General features: G+C 35.0%; 1 protein-coding gene across 2 annotated transcripts in view; it reads left to right on the top strand.

The window, feature by feature from the left end:
* Positions 1 to 18,772, top strand: part of LOC145259678 (uncharacterized) — a 33,914-nt gene that overhangs the window by 6,451 nt on the left and 8,691 nt on the right. Inside the window, exon 2 of one of the 2 annotated variants that reach the window (XM_080117341.1) lies at positions 17,048 to 17,950. In XM_080117341.1, coding sequence (XP_079973467.1) covers positions 17,122 to 17,950 — 829 coding nt within the window. In that variant the 5' untranslated portion in view covers positions 17,048 to 17,121. The remainder of the gene's footprint in view (positions 1 to 17,047; positions 17,951 to 18,772) is intronic. The other variant, XM_080117342.1, reaches the window with a different exon arrangement.

Here is an 18,772-nt window from a genome sequence, read left to right as displayed (position 1 = left end):
ATTACTCTGCGAAAACGGGTTCTTCGTTCTCGTTCGTCAATATCTTAACGCATTTCGTAACGTCGATTGGCTACCACCAAAGTTAAAAGATTGCTTTTCAGACCTTAAATCGAAGATCAGATCTGATCGATAACGAAAATCCATATTTTTAATCAATAACTCTGTGAGCAAAAGATTTCGTTCGGATTTTAGTCCTTCACAATGGTCGTTTTCAAAATAGACCAAACGGTCCGCCATTTTTTTTTATATCCGGGGAACATGAAACGCAACTTATTTAAAACACTTCCAGTTAATCACTTAGAAACTTCCATATGTCTTCGGAGATGGAACAGATAAATCGATGGGTTTTATAAAAGAAATTGTTTTTTTTTTATTATTATTAAAGTATTGTATTCATAAGTTTTCCATTGAATTATTTAATTCTCTCCCACTGCATGAACTGCGACACAAAAGTTCGGAAAAGTGGGATTGAGAAATCGGCGCCCCCGAAGAAGGGAGGACCTCTGACCTGCAAAATGTGCCTGGGTAGCCCCGATGGCATTCCTCAGGCGACTAGCAATAAACTAATGCCCTTCTGAAAGAAAGAGAAGGCAACGTATGGGAAGGTGGACCTCCAAGAACTGCACAGAATCAGCACTATACTGCAATCAACAGGGACCAGGTCATTACAGGAATTCTCTATTGATTTTGAGGGGTTAGGGGTCGAGGTAACAATCCCTAAGAATGTAAAATTGATTGTTATGTATGATAACATTATTCCTTTTCTGAATTTTTTAGATGAGTATTGGTTATTCGTGTTATTTGGATTCATCGGACTACTGTTCTCATCTTGAGTGTAATTTTCACAACATTTCTGTCGATGTAACCTCCGACCTTCTTCAGGTGTATTTTGCCCAACTCGGGGATGTTTCTCTCGAACTCGAGAATTTGGACGGAATTTCGAACAGAACTCTTTATTGACTTCACGGGGGTAGCATGCTCTCGTTCCGTCAGCCATCTTTCCTGATGTGGTGTTTCTGCTGTATTTAAAAGCATGGCGACATACTGACGTATAAAAATTAAATTTCTTGTCGGTGACGGTTATTAATGGTTTGTTGTTAGGATGCACGCCTTTAAAATCGACTTTGAAATCTAGTGGGAGATGTCACTCGCATAGAAGAACCGTTTCTAGTCTTTCTCTGCTCTATTGTTATTTTTATGGCAGGTGCTCGACTGAACTCCAATGGTTTGGTTATTCATCCTATTTGGATGCATCGGACTCCTAAAATTCATTTATGATCCAATCTTTCCAATTTCAAATGTTCCGATTTTTCTCATTCCGATTAATCGTCCCAACACTACTTCCAACCTAGCTACGTGTCATATGAAACTTCTGTCCTTGAATCCACTTCATGCACACGTCTCTTACGTTCTACTCTTAAGTTTATTGGATTTTTTCCCATTCCATGCTCTTATTTTTTTTATATCCGAGAAATATGAGACGCAAATTATTTAAAACACTTCTAGTTAATCACTTAGAAACTTCCATAGACCTTTGGAGATGGAAGACTCCTTTAGCTACAACCACTGTCAATAATTTCCCTTTCTCTTTTTGTGTAAATAAAACCAAACGTTTCTTTTGTTAATCCATCTTTTAAGACTACTGTTATTACCTTGAGTGCTATTCTCACAAAGTTTCAGCTGACGTAACCTCCGATCTTCTTCAGGTGTATCTTGTTAAACTCGGGAATCTTTCAGTCGAATTCGTGAATCTGTACGCAATTTTGAATGGGGTCCTTTTATTTAAGGCAGCGTGCTCTCGTTCTATCACTGAAGACCAAGTAAATGTCTTAAGCAAGGACCTCTGGTTGTAACAGAGAGCAAATGACTGCATATAAAAATATCAGCAGCAACTGAAGAAAAAGAAAAAAAGGACACCGCGTGGTCGAGGAGAAACAAAGTCGGCCTCGAAGGGGATGGACGTGTAAAATGAAGACGAAAATCGGTCAGCTGTGGCGAGCATGCAGTCGGGAGAAAAAGAAACACCTGGTTAAATTGACATGTGCCAGCGAGAGACTTTTAAATGGTGTCGAGACGGGAGAGTAACAGTAATAAATGACCCGGATTTTTATTTATTTATTTATTTATTTATTTGTAACTGCAACCTTACATGGCGCAACGGATAAAGTGCTAAACATAATTTAGTTCTAAGTGACACGCTTCTGAGGATTGAAGGTTCAATATTCAGTGTGGTCAACGGAATTGCGAATTACTTAAAACTACTTGGAGCCACCCTTTAATTGCCATTGCTCCCAGGTCCACTCTAACTCGGAGTGGTAGTACCTGTTAGAGTCCCAACTATGGGTTAAAGAGAAACCGACTTGAAAACAACAAATATATTCTATTAAAAAAATATTCTTAAAAATAAAAATTAAATAACCTGAAAAGGGTTGATATGCTGTAAAATAAAACCAACAACCAACCATAGTAGTGGAAAGAGTGGGATAAATTATTGATAGTGGCTTCAGTTACACGGCTGTTTCTCATGAAAGTTTGGTGAAGGGGGCGGTAGATTTGAGCACAGACATTGAAGGTTCAATATTCAGTGTGGTCAACGGAATTGCGAATTACTTAAAACTTCTACCTGGTCATGGCTGACGGAACAGGAACATGCTACCTCCAGGAATTAAATAAAAAGTTCCGTTTGAAATTCCGTACAAGTGATACTGACGTGAAAAATGAATGATACTGATACTCCGTTCAGTCTCAAGAGACAATGGATATCCTCTGTAAGAGTCGCAGCGTGTTTCATTGTGCAGCGAGGGTCGCGCAACCCCCAACTGCATCTCCCCTGAATCGGCACTGTTTGAGCTCAGTGGCAAGAAGAAATGTTGGACGACTGGAAACAATGTCGAGATAAGCAGAGAGCCCGTACAGCACCTAGAATACTCAAATGGTCATTTATTTTAGTACTGACCAGGCTCAACGTTGCTTAACTTCGATGACCTAACGGGAAACGGTGTATCAACGTGAATTATACCGTATATGATATGCAAATTACCGTATGTATTATACGTAATGTTGATGAAGTGTTTTAATTGCTAGCGAATATATTGATATATCTTTTTATACTAGAAATTTTAGAGTTGTTTGCCATACATATTTTCTAGAGTAGTAAATGTTGAGCTGCTTATTTATTTTAACAATGTTTATGTATCGTCTATATATTAATACGGTATTACCTTGTACGTACGTACGTGTGTCACGGTTTCCAGATTATAAGGTGACAACGTACTACAAACATCAAATCATTAGTAATAATTATAGTATACAGATACGCTAATTTAATGTTGATAGTATGTTATCACCTTCCATCCTCCTTTTTAATAAATAGGATCTCCCGATCACTAAAGATGCAATGTAAAAAAATAAAAATAAACATGATGTTGCTTTTAAGTCGTATGTGAAACTAAAAAAAAATCAAACGTTTTGGTCTTCTGGCTAGGATACAAAGGTAGTATCTGATTTATTTAAAGACGGTATAATAATATCGTGGGGTTGCCATTCGCGCTGGGTGTCCATACAATGGAAATATATCATATACTCCTATAAGGATATTGAATTTAAACCTTAATAACCAGATATATTCTGACACCATATTAGCCAGATTAGAGTTTTGACAAAAGGGCTACATTAATATCGCGGGGTCTCCATTAATGCTGAATGTCCACAAAATGCCCAGCAGCAGTTTATTACACCTGAAAGATACCGATGTGGAATGTCCACAGGTCCTGCTATTCTATATGTTAACACTGTAGTACCTTTAAGACCAAGAAGGTATATTTTTGTTTCATGTATGACCAAAAATTCTATCATTATTTCCATGGCAAATGCTCGTCTGAGCTCCAATCTATGGTCCCCTTCTTGTCCAACTTTCAAGAAAAACACTGGTCCTGCTGAAACCACTATGAATAATATCCCCCACTCTTTATCTGTGCCTAAACCTAAACGTAGATTCCATGAACAAAGTTTCTTTCATAGAACTGCACGTCTGTGGAACTCTCTTCTGTTTCCCTGCTTTCCAGCTGACTATAATATGGTCGTCTTCAAGTCCAACATAAACAAATTCTTGATGAGCCACCCCCTTAAGTAATCCAATTTACTAAATTTCCACTACTGCGATATTGTCCCATTGATTACCGTACACTCATTAACCCTTATCCTCGAGTGGCCTCCGGATCTTGATAGGTGGTGACTCTTTTGTATAAATAAAAAAAGAAATTGTTAGGCGAAAATACAAAATCATACCTAAAGCTCACCATCCCTGTGTTAAGAACGGTTATCTAATAACGTTATTATTGCACGGTCCGTCAACTGAAGAAGTATCCTTTTACAAAAATAATTTTGAATGACTGTCATTAAAAAAATATGAGCGTTTTCGCTTTACAAAACCAAAACGAACCGACTTATTTGATAACTGCATGAAAATTGAACGGTAATGAAATGTTTTAATCGCCAACTGGTATTATGACGATTTTATAACAAAGAAAAATTTCAACTAATTAATAGAATAAATAAGTTTATAAATTTTATCCAAACAAAAGGATAATTTCTAATATTTTAAATTTCTTTTCTTCCTTTGAAGATTGTAACGCTGGGTATGGGGCAGCCAAACCAGCTGCTAACATTCCCTGCTTTTTATTGAAACAAACCGAGAGCTCTTTTTAGTATCCTCGCTGTTCCCTTAAGTGCAATTGTCTGGATCTCTTTTGCACTTGGTTTCCCAGGAATATTAGTTAGGTAGGACTTCTGGTTCTTCTTCATAAGCACTGTGGCACCTATAATAAATGGTATGATTGATATCTCTTTAAGATTCCAAATTTTTTTCATATTGTTATGTCGTCACGGAATATAAGTGGTTGTTAAATGTGGGAATTACAAGAATACATCGTTTTGGCACCAAATTATGTATTTATTTAAACAGAAAAATAGTAAAACATTGGAGCAACAGATTATGTGAAATGCTGTGTCAGCCATCTTGAAAAGTCTTCCCCCTGCCGATCCAGGGGAGATAACTCTTTTCTTTTCGGTTATTTCCCTTTGTAACACATACCATACATGAGACCTTGTTATTTGGTTTGCTTCTCTCTTTCAGTTCTGTTCAGACACTCACTTCAACCAAGGTTGCCACTCTTTCTGACTTAATCCATATAACTATGTCAGAATGTATTTATTCGTGTTACGTAAAATCTGTCTTCACAAAGACAATGTTTGAATTGTTTCGATTACGGGATATTTCACAGATAATAGAGTTAATTAAAAAAGAAAACAACTGATTATATTAGAAAATGAAGTATCTTATCCTCTGACAAATAATAGCATCGAACATTTATGCTTTTTTTTTTCGTTATTTCGTACTGATATTTAAATACGTTTCGTAATTAATCTGGATAAATCGACGTTTCTGTACTTTTTATACATTGAAAATTTGAACACGGTGATTCTTGTGGTGGTTTTAGTAGAAAACTTGTTGCGAGTGAAAGTTGATGCTACCTACTCTTTGAAAAGTTTGTTTGAGAGAGTATGAAGGGGCGGATTAATTATAATAAATATTGAATTCAGAATTTCTAGAAACATGCTCGAGGACTTTGGCTGATTGCTTAGCAGAATAGAATTTAATACGAAGTGCTCTGTTATTTTCCCTGCAGTGACGGGAGTCTTACGGGAATAGTTGACTTTATGTACACATCATTAAATGAATATAAATAATTATTTTTTAAGTTTACAGTTAAACGTGTTTCGAATTTACGCACTCTTCTGTGTAGGAGTACTGCCAGTTGGAGGATTCGAACCGAGTTACAAAGCCACTTTTGACGTCGTAGGCTGGTGTTCAACCTCCAGAAATGAACCCTAGAAAAGTTAGGGTAATAAAGTAGCTACAAATGCGAAATCAACGAGCATAAAAAATAAACAGAGTCGGATTATTGTAAACAGGACAGCTGTAAAATACATGGCGTCCCAGTGGAAAATACCACTAATCCCCAATAACAAAATGTAGGTACAATGCAATTACTATGTATACTAATATGAAAAGAAAAATCAAATATTAATAATATAATTAATAATAATAGTAATAATAAGATTAAAGATCTAGTCTGCGACATGTTAATCAGCATTTAAATTTTATAAGAATAAAAATGCATAGAAGCTTAAGTACCTTTGGTAGCACACACACACACACACACACACACACACACACACACACACACACACACACACACACACACATATATATATATAAGAACAACTACTTAAGAAAACGTAGTTAATAAAGCTTTTACATCTGGTTGAGATTACTTTATAAATATTAACTCTCCAATATTTATAATATACTTTAGTTTTACCATCTTGGATCATTTTGGTAAACTTAATTGTAAATTTTATTTCATTATATATATACACACACACATATATATATATATATATATATATATATATATATATATATATATATATATGAATGAATGAAAATACAAAGATGACGTAATAACAAAAGAAAAGGTTAATCGAAACTTTCCTCTCAATTTTCAGATTCTGTAATCATCGCTTTATTTTCTTTTAAAACTGATCAGTGCTTTTTCTTCTAATGAGTTCAGGGCGAAATAAATTCATTGATTTAATTAAAGAGATGATTTTGCGCTACGAGACAGGTGTTTTCAAGGAATAAACGGTAAGATGGTCAACATCTTAAAATTTTAAATATTTATTTATTATATGCTCTGTAATTACATCGAGCTTCATAAATTAAATGGATTGGTACAAAACAGGTGAAATATAGTTGAAATATATTAAGACTAACACACTTTATATATATATATATATATATATATATATATATATATATATATATATTGTCATCCGCATACAGTACTGTTTTGTTGTATCACAACTCATCAGTGCGGCTAGACAAGCACCTTTCCCCATCCGCAGATCGAACCTACAACCATTGAGTTGACAGTCGGCAGCTCTACCCTCAAGGCTCCAATCAAGTGCCTAATAAAGAAGCACTTTTTCATCGCTTTACAGTGCTCGAACTGCTAGTTTTTTTTTACAAACAAACGGATAGTGAGTTCGCGTTAAAGCACAAACCTGCCACATCAAACCGAAAGACCTGGAGGAATATATCATGAACTGACCAAAATGGCCAGGCTCAGTTTACAGAGCTGCTGCCAACTTTGAAAGAGAGAGACACTGCAGAGCAGCCTCAACTGTGATCACAACAATTGACTCCAGGTGTCTCTACTGTTCAAGATTATGGGCTGCAGAGCCACCTCTGAGTGTTACACGAATGACCCGGTCTAAGCCGGGTTGACATGCTAGTATATATATGTATATAGGTGTATATACATATATGTATGTTCATGAATAAAAATGTGGCACGCGCCTGCGGATGAAATGTCAGAAATTGACAAGCTAAACGGGAATTGTTTCAATATTTCTCACAAATATAAACAAACCTTGTTATTGTTATGAAAAATGTAACAGAAAGGAATCTGGTTATGTGGATGTTTTGAAAAGATTGACAGGAAAAAGTGACAGAAGGAAAAAGATTGCAGTTGGAGATTTGATTGTCAACCGAGTGGACGCCACGATAATTCTCTCTGTCGCGCCCTCACTCTCTCTCTCTATCTACCATAAGCAAGAACAACAGGAGAAATAAAAAACGAACTGTTGCTTACATCAGTGGTTGTTGTGTTTTGAATTCTTAAAAAGGGTTTATAATATAACATGAGATGCAGAACGCAGACGTCATTATCGGATCCGATGGACAAGCACCATAACAATTTTTGTGTCTCCATGTTTAGTCCTGGCTTCTCCATTTTTAGCAAGCTGCACTCGCTTTTTAACTTAAACAATTCTAGAAACGTTTTACATTACGATTTGAGATATATAAGCGAAAGGAGATGTTTTTAGTACTTAATGCGTGCAGTCTACCGAGAAGAAAAACGATGGTCGACTTGAAAGATACTGCAAAAGAGATCCAGACAATTGCACTTAAGGGAACAGCGAGGATACTAAAAAGAGCTCTCGGTTTGTTTCTGTTTTCGCTCAATCTACAGTACTAATGAGTATTTCTTTAGAATAAGCCAGTACCTGCAGATTATCGCCCCAAACCAACACTAATCGCCAGTAATCGACAATGCTGACAATCGTAGACAATGGCTTCCACGAGCTGCCACTGGAAAACAATGCCCGATAGTGAAAGACAGATTATTTCCTTCTGGCCAATGTCCGCTATTTTCCAGGGACGGCAGTGGTCACAAACAACAACCGTAGTTTAATTTGTCTTCGAGGGAGGTCCTTGAAGGATTTTTTCTGGATCTGTCATGATTCCACCGGGCAACGCCGGTTAACGTGTCCTACTAGTGTTAAATACATTTGGTCTTTATGTAGCTGTCATAAAATTCTATACCTCCAAAATATAGTCATCCATATACAGTTCTGTTTCGCTGTTTCAAAGCTCATCAGTGCGGCTAAACAGGCAACTGCCTCAAGCAAGGATCGAAACCTGACCGCCCAAATGACAGTCAAGGCTTCTCACCATTGCGCTATACCGCTGATGCTGTATGGGTAATGAATTAACGATGTTTTGACATCGTCCAAATTCCCCCGTTCGATTTGTTTAAGGCATAGCTTAATACGCTAATGGCAGTTTGTATATCACTTCCCGAAATGCTCAACCCAAGATAGGGAACATTATAGTCATCCACATACAGTACTGTTTCGCTGTTTCACAATAATCACACACACACACACACACACACACACACACACACACACACACACACACACACACACACATATATATATATATAGTCATACACCGACAGATATTTCGTTGTATTATAGATCTTCAGTGCGGCTAGACCAATACAGTGTATTAGTAATACACATCCTCCCAAACTGGGAACCAAACCTATAACCATCTAGGTTGATATTCGAAAGTTCTACACACACCCCAGGCCATGGGGTCTGCGTTTGTAAATCATATCTCCAATCTTTTTATATAAACATTGGCCGCCATTTATATTTGTTTAGTTACATAGGGCTTTGCAGAAAGAGATAGAGGAGGAGAGAGAAATAGAGAAGGAGGTGGGACAGAGAGAGGGGGGGAGAGAGAGAGAAAGAAAGAAAGACAACGATAGAGAGCTTTAGTATGAGTATTTTTATTATAACACCTTGTAATTTAAATTAATGTTAACAAGGGCCGAATATTTCTGCGACTATTGTTTGTTTTTGTTTTTGTGTTTTTATTTTTTGTTTGTGTGTGTGTGTGTGTATGTGTGTGTGTGTGTGTGTGTGTGTGTGTGTGTGTGTGTGTGTGTGTGTGCGCGCGCGTGTGTATGTGTGTGTGTGTTTTATCCGGGAGGTTTGAAACAGCTTCTTAAAATATTTCTACTTTTAGCTAAAATGTTCCCTGGTTGTTGGAAATGAAAAAAACAAGTCGACGTCTTTTTTTTATATAACGATGAAAAAAGATTTTCTGTGGTATTTGCATTCAAAAAAAAAAAAAAAAAAAGAAAGAAAAGAAAAAAAAGAAAAAAACTACTCTTGAACAAATTTCTATGGAAGAAATTCTGTTCGAGTTGGTAAACATGAATGTGAATAACAGCATTCTTCGGAAAAAGAGCAGAATACACTCATAGCTGGAGGCCGATTCCACGCGATTGATTGATGCCCATGTTTACATTTATTACATTTATTTGCGTCTTTAGTCGACTAAAAATCCAAACAGCTTTCTGTTTCGTTTTTTATTTTATTTTATTATAATTTCATTATAATTTTATTATAATTTTATTATAATTGTTTGGAATGAATTTAACCCTATCTCTTTTTACATGCTGTCATCAGATTAGGCTGTCTGAAGATACTGGCTTCTTGACCTGTAGCACACCAAAAATTGATGTTATTGTTTCTTTTTCCGTTTCCCTTCGCAAAACTCAATCATGTTCTGCAAAGTAAAAAACAAAAACAAAATTCCCCCCTCCCCCCCAAAAAAAAATCAACTAAACCAAACATCATGAATAGATATTTGAAGATATAAAGAACTTGAAGCATAAAATCGTTTTACCAAAATGACAGGATTCGGCAAAAAATAATCCAAAATAGGTTCATATGTAGTAAACTAAAACAGCCAAACCAAACATAATGAATAAATATTTCAAAACTTGAAGCTTAAAAATTTTCCTAAGGGTTGATATGCCGTAAAACATAACAACTAAATCATCACTATAAAAAGCAATTCTTAGAAGTTATGCATATTTAGATGTTTCTATGTTTTTTTTTTGGCTAAGATCAAAGTTTAGTACCTGTTTTGATACTACACTTCATCCTGTCTGTCCTCGGTCAGTAAGGAATACATCATTCTAGCAAGAGGTAACTTGTTTCCAATCCAAAGTGCAGCTTTTTTAGATTTAGGAGTCAGAGTTAGTTTGCGGCAGTTGACGAGTTTGTAGACGTCTGCGATAGTTTGCACCTCGAAACAGAGCTTTAGCAGGTGATCAACCGGCCGGAAGACAGCTGTCAACAGACAACGTTTGGGGTCCTTTTTCTGCAAAGGTAAAACTAATAAACACATATCTAAGGAAATTGCAAAACTCTAGAGGTAAACCTCCAGTCTAGAGTGGAATGGGGCTGTAACTGATTAGTAATGTTCAATGCTGCTAAGAGTAAACTTATTTCCTTTAATAATTACAAGAAACCTTCTCAACCCCTGACTGCCATGGCTAATGATACGCTACCTGAAAGTACTTCCCTCAAGTTTCTAGGGTTAACATTCACAGACAACATGAACTGGTACAAATGCATTGCGAAATTTGCCAAGGCTGCTGCGAGGAAGGTGGGTTCTCTCTACCGTGTGATAAAAGGCTAGTCACACCTGAGAGTATACTGCATATATCTATCAGGCCACGGTTCGCACATGCATGGAGTATTGTTTCCGCATCTTAACTGGTGCTCTCGTTCCTAGACAGAGCTAAAAAAAAAGTTCCCAACCTAATAGGCCCTGAACTATCAACTAAATTCTAACCTCTGTCCCATCGCCGAAACGTGGGCTCTTGTGCATGTTTTATTAATGGCAAGTGCTCTGACGAACTCAAAGCACTAGTACCCCCTCGACGACAATACCCTCGACAAACCAAGAAGCAGCAAAATCCCACCCCTACACCATAGAGATTCCTAGATGTCGTAAAGCCCTCTACTCGAATAACCTTTTCATCTCAGACTGCTGCACTTTGGAATATCCTTCCGGGCCCCTGCTTCTGTGACTTTACAGACATGCAGAAATTAAGAAATTTGTTTTACTAGAAGGAACAGCGCTTATCAGGGTCTGCAAGCCACTAGAGGATAAAGGTTAATGAGTGTCAGGGGCCGATAAGAATATACCGTTATGATCGATAATGGTGGAACTTAGGTAGTATTTATTTATTGAAGAGGATAGCTCTGTTATAGTCAGCTAACGTACATCCTAATTTTCTGCGGAGCGCTACCGGAAACGGCGACGAGGCAAATCAGTTCCTCCACTTTTATTGTTCTTTAGTATTTCTTTTGTGAAGCGATTTATTGAAATAAAATATAGGTAAAAGACATTATTGAAAAGTATACAATAAAAATTAACAAAATAATGCAGATTAAAATAACGATTAGTTTTTATTTGCGCTTTTAATAACAAAATTTAAAAAATACAATTTTTTTTTATTTTAATTGAAATTTGATAAGAAATATAAGTTTATAAAATTATAAAAATAAAAGATTTTTTTAATTTTAAAAATAAAAGTTGCTTTTTTTTTTTAATAAATATGTCTCTGAAAGTATATTAATAAAATTATTGAAATCAAAATACAAAAATAAAGTTATTGAAATCAAGATACAAAAATAAAATTATTGAAATCAAGAAAAAATAAAAATAAAATTATTGGAATCACAAAAAAAAAAATATATTGAAATCTAAGTTAAATAAATTCATTGTAAAAAATCTTTTGAAAGATAAATATTAGTTTTCTGTGTCTATTTCAAAGATAAGTAGTAACGTAAAGTTTTCAGATATTGAATTAAATAATAATAATAATAATAATAATAATAATAAAACACCTTGTTTGTAAAAAAGCGAGAGTCCCGAATCACAACAAAAAAGTATTATACGGAAGTACAAACATCAGACAGTCGAAAAGCTGTCTGAAAATGACATCAGGTAGTTTAAAGGAGGTAGGGGGGCTGGTTTTCTTTCTCCCCCCCCCCTCCAGCCCTGCATTAGTACATTCCTATCGTGAACGTTTGTATTATTTTTACCATTTTTTAATTTAATTATTTTTCTATGTTCCTGCTTTTAAATTAAAAGAATATATATATATATATATATATATATATATATATATATATATATTAAGATTATATAAAAAATATGTTACGCCGAAATTTTCATATTCATTTAGGCAAAGTATAGATTAGAATCTTACATACAAAATAATGCGAAACGTATTTTTAAAAATATAGAAATATTTTTGTAATTATTATTTTTTTTGTGAAAATAATAAATAAACAATGCTTAATTCAATGAAAATATCATTAGTTCTAGAAATTAATTATTCTTCGAGTTGTATCGAATTTTTAATACAGATTTTAGGGTCTTTTTTCGTAATGTTCCTGTAAAAATTATTATTTTTTTAATTGTTATAAGTTACGATATTTTTTTATTAATATAAATAATTAAAAAAATAAAATAAATTCATGCATTTTTTTTTACTACAGAAAACTATAACTTTAGTGAATCTACTTTTTTGTTTAAGCAAAATAATACATTTCCACTAAGATTTAAATTAAAAATAAAATAATAGTTTCAATACATTCCGTGATTATTATTTGATAAATACTGAAAATTTCATCAAAATTGGTTAATTTTCTGATTTTTGGTAAATTTTTAAGTAAAGGGGTCCAAATGTTTATACATTTTGAGCATCGGCATTCATTTTGCACGCACTTATATTACACACTTTTTAATAGGCACCGCCAAAAATGGTCGCAAAATCAAGTTGTTGTTGTTTTTTAAAACTAAATTACATTTATTAAAATCCATTATTTCTGAGTAACTTTTTTTTTTTCCAGAAAGATAAAACCCTGAATTTTTTCATATAGAAAACAGAATAATGTAAAACTTTTTCTACTATTTTTAATTAAATTTTAAATGTTAAATTTTCACAAAAAGTTAACAATTGACATTTTTTGTCTTGCACAAAAAACGTACTTAAATATTTAAAGAAAAAAAAAGGTTTTTGAAATAATTTATTTATTTATTTATTGTCCAACTAAGATTTAGGATGATTTTCTAAGAGAATATGCGAAAATATTATAATATAAGTACCTGAATTTCAAATAATTCCACTTATTCATATAGGTAACCAGATATTTCGCGTCCATGTAGAGTCGAGATCGACTCTGTTTACGTTTGCGATTTATAAGAAGAAAACTATGGAAGACCAAACAGGCCAAAAAAACTTATTTTTTAGTGACGAAAATTTCAATGTATTATTAAGCTGAGGCTGGCCAGTACCAGATGGGTGACCATTTGTATGAGTTTGGTTTTTAATGTGTATGTGTGTGGGGGCCAGACTCCCCAAAATGGGGGGGGGCAATTTAAAGCAGAATAAAAAAAAATTATTTCAGCGCGTTTGGTCCACCGTAGTCGAAAGGCGGCAAACGTTTTCAAACGGGATCGAAAAAAATGATGCTATTTTTAACACAAAGGGCACAACATTTATCGAATTTTTTTTTGTATCGATTATTCAAAGCATGCCCTGTTTAATAATGGTCATGCATTATTCGGCTCGCTAAAAAAAAAATTGTTAATTTATTTATCAAAAATTTAAAAATGGCTTTTTTCGTATAAATATTAAAAAAAATTTTTTTTTGTTTTGCTTAACTTAAATTAATTATTTTACTTAACATATTCACCGAATTTCACACTTCAAAACTCAAAAGCGGGATAATTAAACACAATCGAAGTTCTGATATTCAGACGTCAAAATAAGGTATGCAAACAATTTTTTTTTTAATCTATAATTCTGTCCCTTACAACAACACAATATGTTTTGTTCAGTTTCAGATGATTATTTTAAGCATATTTGTTCCCACTTCAAAACAAGGGGAGTTTTGTAAGCAAAATATATATATATATATAAATATCGTTTATGAAAAATAAGTACACTGTCATAAAGTTCATTCTTCTCCTAATAATCGCTGAAAATTTCGTATTGATCGGATAATTACCTGATTTTTGGTAGATTTTTAAAAAGACGGTCCGTCAAAAAGTACTGACCTGCCCCCCCCCCCAGTTTTGGCGGTGCCTACTTTTTAACGATTCTATTTTATTCATGTCATATCACCCGGACAACGCCGGATAACCATGCTAGTCTCCACTAAACGCAACACAGTATAAACTGGCTTGATCTCTTCTTAAGACAACAATATCTTATAATTGCCCTAGAAAGTTTATAAACCTTCGTCGATAATTCCTACTAATGAGATTCCGGCATTAGATGATGAGGTTTTCGTTCGAATCGTTCAAAGTAAATCTGTTGCATTCTCAAGTCTTGAGTATCTGACGCATGCGCGCATACAGCTTAGCCAAGGCAGTGGTTGCTTAGCGACCATTAACCAATGAGAATTGGGACCAATTCACAATGTAGCGTGTACAATCCTTAATAATAAGCATGTCATTATTAAACTTGGCTAAAGAAATACATCCGACGTTTATGTGAGGAGGAGGAGGAGGAGGAGGGGGATTTCTTGGATTATACTAAGATTAGTATATGTGTGTGTGCGTGTGTGTGCGTGCGTGTGTGTGGTGCGTGCGTGCGTGTGTTTGTATGTGTGTGTCAGAGAGAGAGAGAGAGAGAGAGAGAGAGAGAGAGAGAGAGAGAGAGAGAGGGAGAGAGAGAGAGAGAGAGAGAGAGTTTGTTCCCTTTGGACTTCGAAACGGTTGGGCCGATTTTTATGAAATTTAACACGAAGGTACTTTATATGCCTGGCAGTGTTCTTAGAGAGGTTTTGTATCGGAATTTCTTCAATAAGTATCGATAATCGAAAAAAAATCCGATAAAACAAGACGATTTTGACCAAAGTTAACGCCTTACACAGCCTAACATCACATTTGTAAATAAAATTAACAGTAGGTCTAAAATAATAGGGGCGCGTTCGAAATGGATGCTTCTGTTTAAAGAACAACTGCACCATGATACTTGACTTTTTCGTTTAAACTAAATATAAAATCAACATTGGGTTCTTTTGTCAATTAAGTCACTGTGGTAATGCATTGAAGCTTACTCCCGGTGCACCACGATGTGTCGCCAAATCAGAATCGGAAATATTTGTGCCTAATTTTCGATGCCAAAACCGATTCCTTTAATTCTTGTTTTTTAGTTATTTAATTTTGTTTTAAAACAGAAATGTAACAGCCGAAACTTACTACAATCACAGCAGGAGCTAATTCTCGCGGCTCGAGATCTGAAATCCATTTTCTCCCTGGCTTGTCCAATCACAAGCCAGCTCTCAATCACGTGACCGAGTATATAAAATGTAAAACTAAGAACGCCCTCCTTCTTCCTCCTTTTTCTCTCTGCTCTGCCCAGCAGCACAATAATAAGGGCGTTATTGATACACAACACCCTTAGAAATACCAGTACATTTTCGAGTACTTACGAGGTGTTTTCAATAAGTTTCCAGACTTTTTTTCGTATAGTAACTTTTAATGATAGTACACATAGGAAACTCTAATTCCCTTCGAAGTAACCTCCTCCAGTTGCAATGCATTTGTTGTGTTGTACTGTTCCAACAACTTCTGGAAGGCCCAATAGAAGTCCTCTTGTGTGAACGTGTCAATGATCCTCGTCAAAATTTCTTTCATCTCCTCAATTGTCTCTAGGATTTTCCTTGAGCTTATGGAATAATCATCGATTTTTCTTTTTCCAAGTTTAAAACAGAATTTTATTGCATATAATATAATTTCTAAAGCGTCCTTACGCCCAGATTGCATTTTTAAAAATTCACTGGCTGTGACAATCAAGCTTTAGTAGGGTGTATTCAAATTTCTACTGTAGCTGTTCATTTGAACCTGAAATCATAAATATTGGTCAGACATCTCGTAAGATGTATAGAAATAACATACTGAATTTTCAAGAGTTTGCGACAATTTTAAATGCCTGTGCAAAAAGGTCTAGAAACTTATTGAAGGTACCTCGTAGTAAGTTCTGTTTTGATGGCAATATAAAGACTGTGCTATCTTCGGAATTGTCCAGCTGGCTTATGGAAAACGCCAGAAGGTGGCGAAACGCTGAGCGCATTAATCCTAATACAAAAAAAAAAAAAATCATGAATAAAACATCATTGGTTTATTACTTTAAAAAATCTAAATATTTATTTAGATTTGAACAAAAAAATAAAATAAAATCGTCAGAAAATCATATAAAACTCATTGAAAAATTATTTGCTATCATTTGATTCTTATTCAAAAAATAAATATTTATCCAGGAAACTTACCTTACAATGAGTGTTTTTTTTATTTTAATTTTCTTAAAGTTTCGGAAAAATTGTCCAATAATTATTCAAGAATATTGTTTTCATTTTCAATAATTTTTCATTAAAATTGTTTTCATTTTTCAATTAATTTTTCATTGAATTCTTTTCATTTTTCAATTAATATTTTCAATTAATTTTTAATTAAAATTGTTTTCATTTTTCAATTAATCTTTCATTGAATAGGTTTCGTATTGACTGAAATAATATATTTTTTCATTGAAAAAATTGGCCACTATTTGCATTAAACAAAATCACAAAACTTTCGCTCGGCGGCATCGGAAGTTTCCCGTAAGTCATCCAGATGATTCCGACGATAAAACGGTTTTTAAACTGCACAAGTGCCAAGTAAATGTGTGAAAGGTGATAACATACGTACGAACAGAAAATGCGCAGCAAATTATTATATCAAAGATTAATAAACTTTTTTGTTTATTTCTAGGGCAGAAAAAGGAATAAGAAAAAGGAATAAGAAAAAGGAAGAAGAAAAAGAAAATAAAAGAAGTAAAGAAGAAGATGAAGATGAATTTGATCATTTTATTCCATCTGTCTCTTTTCGTCACCATTTGCCACGGTGCAACATTACGTCATCATTTGAAGTCACAGCAAACGCATACTTCAAATGAAAAAACACTATATGACCTTCCTTTAAAAGAAGGCACACCTTACGTACGAATAGCCAGAGATGTTAAAAACAGCGTGGCACTTTCACTAACGGCTTCTGTCGAAACCCCATCGTCTCCTATAATTGACTGGATCATCCCGAAACCAAAATGGAGTTCAGCCTTTCTGCAGTGGAAATCAACGTGGCCGGTGCACGTCTACATCTGCAGCGCCCTTTTCATATTTGCCGCTCTCCTCGTCACCACCATCCGTTGCTACGTCTACTACCAAGGAGGCCCCAAGAAACGAGAACTCTTCGCAGAGGTCCTCACCACGCTGGTCTTTCTTTTCAGCCTGCTCAGGGCCACCTGTCTTCTGGCTGATGCGTACGGCCACAAGCAGCGCTCCACCTACGGTGTGAGTCATTTCATTTGGTCCGTGGCCGCACCTTGCCTGACCGCCAGCTACGCAGTGCTCCTCCTGGCGATGCTCGACCTGACCAAAACGTCCCTCCTGCCCGAAGCTGCTCAACGATGGAGGTCGCTGGTTGGGATCACAGGGATCCATTTTCTAGTGGTCATGCTTGGTGATGTGGTGCTGTTGTCCGTGCCTGAGGCGAAGATCGTATACGTCGTCTGTCAGTTTATTTCAACGATCTGGGGTTTAACAGTCAGTATTGGTTACGCTCTTTTGGGATTGAAACTCTACTACAATTTCTGGTCAATGACGACGCTCAAGAATGGTAAGTACTATATATATATATATATATATATATATATATATATATATATATATATATATATATACTAGCTGTACTCTGCCACGCGTTGCTGTGGCTCAAATTGGCGCAATGGAAAAAGTTCCAAAATGAGAAAAAGCATGTTTCTTATAGGTTTAATTTTCCATTTCGTATGGGTACACAGTTTTTATTGTTCCCTTTTCTTAGCTGATGTAGAGATTTTCTGGTTTGGTGACTCTTGAATGCGTAACATAAATTGTCCATGTGAAAAAACAGACAGTGTGTAATTGTAAGCCACACAATTGTAAAGATTGTTCCCTGTGCTTTGTTGATGGTTATTGCAAACGACAATAAAATTGGAAAGTGCAATTTCCTAAAGTGTAATGATGTACCCGGTGGAATCATAGGAATGCATGGAATGAAGATATATTCATCTGCAAAAAGTCCTGTTAAGATTGTTGTTTCTATGATATTGTTTGTTAATTTTTTACTGCAAGCCACGTACCTTTGCAAAGCTTGGATTGGTTTATATTTCACAACATGATAATTAGTACGCCAAATTTCAGTTGCAATACATGCGGTGGAATCCCTGGCAAATATAGCTGTTGGATAATTAACCACTTTATCTGCTTTCACAACAGTGTCGATGAATTTGTATTTGACTACCTCACTTGGAATTTTACATTGAATAATAGCGTTAAGTTCATGGACGTCTTTGTATTGACCTGCAAGAATAGCTCATTCACTCAGTCAAGTGGAATTCTTATAATTTAAATATCTGCAAAAACCTGTTAAACTAACTCTTCTTTTGATGTAATAAAATTA

This window comes from Euprymna scolopes, chromosome 35 (assembly GCF_053919585.1).
Source record: "Euprymna scolopes isolate OS-2025 chromosome 35, ASM5391958v1, whole genome shotgun sequence".
NCBI classification, from domain to species: domain Eukaryota; kingdom Metazoa; phylum Mollusca; class Cephalopoda; order Sepiida; family Sepiolidae; genus Euprymna; species Euprymna scolopes.
Note: the sequence above shows the minus strand (reverse complement) of the source record. Positions and strands in the feature narration are given on the sequence as shown.